Source organism: Theobroma cacao, chromosome 4, assembly GCF_000208745.1.
Source record: "Theobroma cacao cultivar B97-61/B2 chromosome 4, Criollo_cocoa_genome_V2, whole genome shotgun sequence".
Taxonomy (NCBI): domain Eukaryota; kingdom Viridiplantae; phylum Streptophyta; class Magnoliopsida; order Malvales; family Malvaceae; genus Theobroma; species Theobroma cacao.
Window position 1 is genome coordinate 25623724 of NC_030853.1, and position 5743 is coordinate 25629466.

Below are 5743 nucleotides of genomic sequence, written 5' to 3' on the forward strand. Positions count from 1 at the left end.
GATCACTTCTAATTATATAGACTAAACATAACAGACTTTGACACCTAAAACATTTTAAAAATATATTTTGCAAACATAAACTCCAAAAATCCCAAAAGTACTTTACTGGTTGTGTTTCAAAATTCTATATTTCATAGAAAAAAATCTACATTTTCCATTTGGCCGAATAATCTAGTGCCAGTGCTATCGGAACCACCCAACAAAACCCTCCCCTACCAGAAAACACACTTTCTATTTCCCCCTCTAGTCTCTACGTCTTTGTCATTTTTTGTTCTCTCAAAGCCCAAAACCTCACTCTATACTGTTTACTCCTCTCCTTCCATAAAATTTTCCCGAGAAAATGAACTCGGCTACCGACTCCATAACCCCAAAATTTTTCTCACCATTCAAGCAACCCTCTCATCTCCTAAACCTCCAGCAAGCGTTCTCTAACCTCCAAACCCACTGCTCTTCTCTCTTCCAACAAACTCATCATCACTTGAAGGGCGCTTTTGACTCCACTTTTGCTCACTTTAATCCACCTTCTTTTTCTCCAAAAGGCCCAGTTTTTGCTCGAATTGTTGATTCTAGCAAGACCCAGATTGATTTGAGTAAAAAATCAGGGGTTGCCATGTCGGCTGAGGCAATAGAAGAGAGATTGGCTGGGGTTCCGGTTTATGCTTTGAGTAATTCGGAGGAGGAATTCGTGTTGGTTTCGGGTGTTTCGACTAAAAAGTCACTCGGGTTGTTGTGTTTCAAGAAGGAGGATGCTGAGGCTCTTTTGGAACAGATGAAGAGTATGGATCCCGGCATGAGAAAAGGTGGTTCTAAAGTGGTTGCTGTAGCTCTCAACAAGGTCATTTTCTTTCTTTCTTTTTAAATGCTTTTTAATTGATTGAATTTGAATAGAAAATTTAGAAAGGCGTATGGAGTCCACTAAGAAGCTAATGCTCTGTTTCATTGTTGCTTTTGATAATCCTTGGAGAAGTCAAACATGGATCCGGGTTTTGCAGGTTTTCCAGCTGAAGGTTGACGGCGTGGCATTAAGGTTGATACCAGAGTCGGCTCAGTTAAAAAATGCACTTAGAGTGAGTGGTTACTTATAGAATGAGCAAATTTCTCAACTATTTTTCTTCTTGTAGTATGCTAAGTTTTATACAAATTTCTCAACTGTGCAATATTATTTTGTTATTTTTTCCTTTAATAGGAAAGGGAAAGGGCTGGTTTCTCTGATGATGGCTTCCCTGGCGTTCCAGTTTTCCAGGTCTGGCAGGGTTTAATCATATGCAGCATGTGTATTTGCTTGTGCACTTTAGTTATTTGGGAACAGAAAACATCAAATAACATACGAAATTATGTGGTAGCTTATAGTAGTTATGATCATTCTCTAGTTAAAAAAGGAACTGAATTAATCTTGGTGCACATGAGTTCATGTGGTTGTTGTGTTTTATTAGTGAGAGGGAGCATTAGCATTAGCAATGCCTAGAGAACATGAATTTGTAAATTCTTTGTGCATTTGTGCCTTCAACGTCTGCTGCTCAATGCTTTTCTTGTCCTTCCTGCCCTTCCATCATAATCTTGTTAAATAATCGATTGAAAGCTCTGGGTTTCTGCATAATTAATTAAAATAACATTTTTGTTGCCACATGTTGTGGAATTTCATGCACTTTAAAATTAATCTTAGGTGGCCTTTACAATTGTATCCATTTTCTGTCTTGGTCAATTGTTTTGGAATTTGATCCTTTGCTTTGCTGGGCCATAGAGCCTGGAGATGTGTTACTATTTAGCTGCATCTGCTGTAAACATTGTAACTTAGGAGAGAATGGCTGTCCTCCTGCAGTTTGATTAGTTACATTTGCACCTGAGCATCACCTTGACTTGATACTTGTATGAATTTCTAGGCTAACATTTGGAATTGTTGAAATATTTGGCTGTCAGTCTAGGAGCTTGTTATTAAGAAGTCAGAATAAGAGCTATCGACCAGTTTTCTTTAGAAAGGTGGGTAAATAGATAGCCTTCTTATACGTACAGTATTCATGCTTAGTCTTCATGCTGTAATTTCAGATCTTCTTACACTTTGAAGCTGTTTTAGGAGGATTTAGAGCAATCCCTTCTGAGAGCTTCCCGCCAGCAGAATCAATTGAATCCTGCTTTTAGACCGGGGGACATTCAGGTATGTTGCCAATTTCTCGATAAGAATGCTTGGGACTGTGTGTTGTCCATTTGTTTAATAAAAATGATTTCATTACTCGCATGTATGTATGTATACACTTAGGTATACTTGATCTAATTTCTCTTGAAGATTTAACTTTCTTTACACTGTATATTACAAAATTCACAGGTTGCTGTTTTTGAGGAAATAATTAAGGGGATGAAAGTAAGTGGCTTCTTTTAATAATTTCTCTTTGACATTTTGTTTGATAGTGTAGAAAAATGGAGCTTTAGGGAGAAGAAAGGTTGATTGTTTTTAACTGTAAAGCTGAAAAAACAATGAAAATTTGCAGGATGGTTCAACGTCAAAGTGGGATGATGTTGTTTTCATCCCTCCCGGTTTTGATGTTTCAACTGATCCCACTCAACAACAATAGGTAACTGCATGACTGGGTAAGACATATTAGGGCGACTAACTTTCTATGCTTGCACCCTGTTTCTATAGAGATTTGATTTTCATTTATACGACGACTATGCAGATGGTCTGCCAGGAGTAGTGACTATGCTGGCCTTCTTCAGCTGTGGAGACAAGCCTGGGTGCTCAGTGCTCTTTCCCTGATTAGTTCATTTCTGATCTTGTTTCAGAGAAGTAAATTGTGCTGCAGCTCAGGCTTTGTAGATTTGTAGGTTTGAATCTGTTTAACGTTCAAGATGCTTGGGAAAGAAAAAGTGAACACGCATAGAGACGACTAATTGCCAATGTGGCCTTAGATCGCATGGTATATTGGGTTTTGAGTAATACACCCAATTAGGAAATGATAAAAAGTTAGAAAACAGCAAATTTAAAACATCCATCCCAAAGTTTGCATAATTTGTGTACACTTCCTCTTGGAATTTTCATGCGCCAGTTCTACTTTGGTTGATGCTAAATCTGCCATTTTACTTTTATTTCTTCAATCAATCGAGTCCCTAAACTTTTATTCATTTATTCAATCAAATTAAGTATAAAATGAATGAATTCAACCCAAATTGATCGATTTATGAATCTTTGAAGCTATTAAAAATGGCAGATAGTGGCGACGGCCGATACCCCTTGAGTTAGGTTGGCTGCATAAGCATATTCTTAGGGGGAAAAAAACCATTCATGAACCCTACAAGATATTTATCTACGCTTTGCTGCAAGCTCAATAGTGCAATGCTAAGATTACCATTTTATGCTCATTGCTACAAGAACCTTTTTCTTTTAGATATTTATTCCCCACCACCCAACTCGTTCAAAAGAAGATACATATATACATGAATGAGAGTTTTAAGAGGTTGATAGTGAAGGGTTGTACCTAAGCGAATTCTGTACTCGATGAATTTATGGAAATGTTTGTTTCTCCCTTTAAAAGGAAGTATCGATGGCCATATTATTTGGTGATAATTGTCCAAAGAAGTTTAGAGTTCCATGTATAGGCATGCAATTGGTGCAAAACAGAATGAGAAAAAGAGTTAATGTTACTCATTCCATAAACTAATCAATTTTCTTTGTAATGTTTAGTATTCAAATCTTATGATGTACTACAATGAATTGAGTTAAGAAATTAGAGTTAAACCTACTATGTTAAAACCCAATCAGCCAATCATTTTTATAGAGAAAAATGGGAAAGAAATAAATATATGTACTTAATATTTGACATTAAATTTTACCTAGTCAGAGTTCAAATTTCTTTAATTTGTTTTGTACTTTTGGCCAATTTTAATTCAGTATATTAAAAGAAGGGAGAAAGATCTTTCAATTCTTGGGAAACTCTACTCACATGTCTGTGAGACATTTATTTCCAACGGACAACGGCAACGTAATCTTGACTAAACAGCTAAATCAAATGTAACGTAAATAAACCCCAGCCACCAGACAGAGTCCAATTGTAACAACTTTGCCCAATCAGTAGCCGCTGTTACACAGATACGTTTCCCACAAACGTCGCAATCTTCGCTCCTCTTTACGCCTTGTTTGTTTTGTGGAGGAAGTTACCGTTATACTACAAACGACACCCACTTTGACCTAACCAATGCGACAGAGATGTGCTGCTTAGTGTATAATGCTACCTTGTGCTGTGAGCACACCCCTAAAAGCCAAATACGCCCTTTTCTCTCATAGGAAATAGGAAATATTCATGTGTCTCACGCTTGTAATTAATTTCTATGCTATCCGATCCCACTGTAGGCCTTTTCTCTGTTGAAAAACCATATATAATGATTAAGACATAATGGGTTTTTAATCTCCTCTAAATTATTAGAGTAATTCAGAATCTAATTGAATGACAAAGGTAACTGTCATATTTTTTTACTTTTTTTTTTTTTTTTGTGTTTGGTGACAGCCAAAATGATTTTGATGTCAATAAATGGCAAGGATCGTAGATAAGGACAACAACAAAATTTTAAAAATTATATTATATTAATTATAATTTCTAAATATAATTACGATGATTAATTAACATTAATTTAGAATGATCAACACACCGACTTGGCGTGGGTTACACACTAACCCATGAGTAAGACCATTCATGTGAATGAAGCACAGATTGATGGTGGTCCTGTTAATGGTACAGACCCCTCTCCCTCGAGCACAGGTGAGAATATGAGCTCAATCGATTTCCCAAAGGAGACTAGGGTGTGTGCTTTACTTCAAAAAGTAGGGCAATATTCCGTAAACTGTTTTCAATAATTATCTCACTATTTGCATGTTTTTACAAAAAATTGATAGCAAGTAATTCTCAATAAAAGTTAATTATAAGCTAACTAAGTTTAAAACTAATATTCAATTAAACCAAACTAGAAAAATGGAGTACACTTTGCTTATCTTATGTAATCCAACAAATTAAAAGAAATTTCTTAAAAAGTTTTATGAGATCAGTATCACAAAAAATTAAAAAGATAATATTATCTACTTCAGATAGATGAGAAGATAGATAAAAAATGTTTTACGCTCTTTTTGAATTAATATTTTACGCTAATTAATTTAATTTTGTTCATTAATTCATAAAATATTTTATATTTATGAAAGTTTTTTATTTTAATTATTCAAAAAAACTTTTTCAACTTTAAATGAGAAATGATTACTTCTAATTATATCAACTAAACATAACAGACTTTGACACCTGTAACAATAAAAAAAATATTTTGCAAAAATAAACTCCAAAATTCCCAAAAGTACTTTACTAGTTTGTTTCAAAATTCTATATTTCATAGAGAAAACTCTACTGGTACGTTTGGTTGGCGGAATAGATAGGAATGGAATAGAATAGTTATTATGTGAGAATAGAATGAGGTGGGAATAGAATAGAATAGTTATTACTTAGTTTGGTATGACAAAGGGAATATGACAGGAATAATTATTATGACTTATTGTAGTGTTTGGTTGGTAACAATAATTTTAGAATAAGAAAAGAATAGAAAATAAAAAGACAAAAACACCATTTATTATTTATATGACATTTTATTTTTATTAGATTTTTTAAATATTAATAATCTAGAATTTAATTAAATATTAATATTAATATTTAAAATATTAACATTTATTTAATTTAATATTATTATGATTAATTTTTATTTATTTATTTTAAAAATA

At 34.0% G+C, this 5743-nt stretch overlaps 1 protein-coding gene across 2 annotated transcripts; it reads left to right on the forward strand.

Moving 5' to 3' along the window:
• On the forward strand, positions 244-3087 carry LOC18602615 (protein TIC 22-like, chloroplastic). 2 transcript variants are annotated; one of them, XM_018118665.1, is made up of 8 exons: positions 244-835; positions 993-1067; positions 1187-1243; positions 1918-1977; positions 2072-2152; positions 2321-2356; positions 2484-2567; positions 2670-3087. In XM_018118665.1, the coding sequence occupies exons 1-7, from the start codon at positions 341-343 to the stop codon at positions 2565-2567; spliced, it is 888 nt and encodes a 295-aa protein (XP_017974154.1). In that variant the 5' UTR covers positions 244-340; the 3' UTR covers positions 2670-3087. The 2 variants fall into 2 exon arrangements, with proteins under 2 accessions (XP_017974154.1, XP_007034175.2); XM_007034113.2 differs by having other exon boundaries at positions 245-835; positions 2484-2583.

Bases quoted from the DNA above. Each gene is read 5' to 3' on its own strand.
- LOC18602615 (XM_018118665.1), top strand. From the start codon at position 341: ATGAACTCGGCTACCGACTCCATAACCCCAAAATTTTTCTCACCATTC. The intron at 1,068-1,186 runs GTGAGTGGTTAC...TTCCTTTAATAG, and splicing joins AGTTAAAAAATGCACTTAGA to GAAAGGGAAAGGGCTGGTTT. The intron at 1,978-2,071 runs GTGGGTAAATAG...AAGCTGTTTTAG, and splicing joins GACCAGTTTTCTTTAGAAAG to GAGGATTTAGAGCAATCCCT.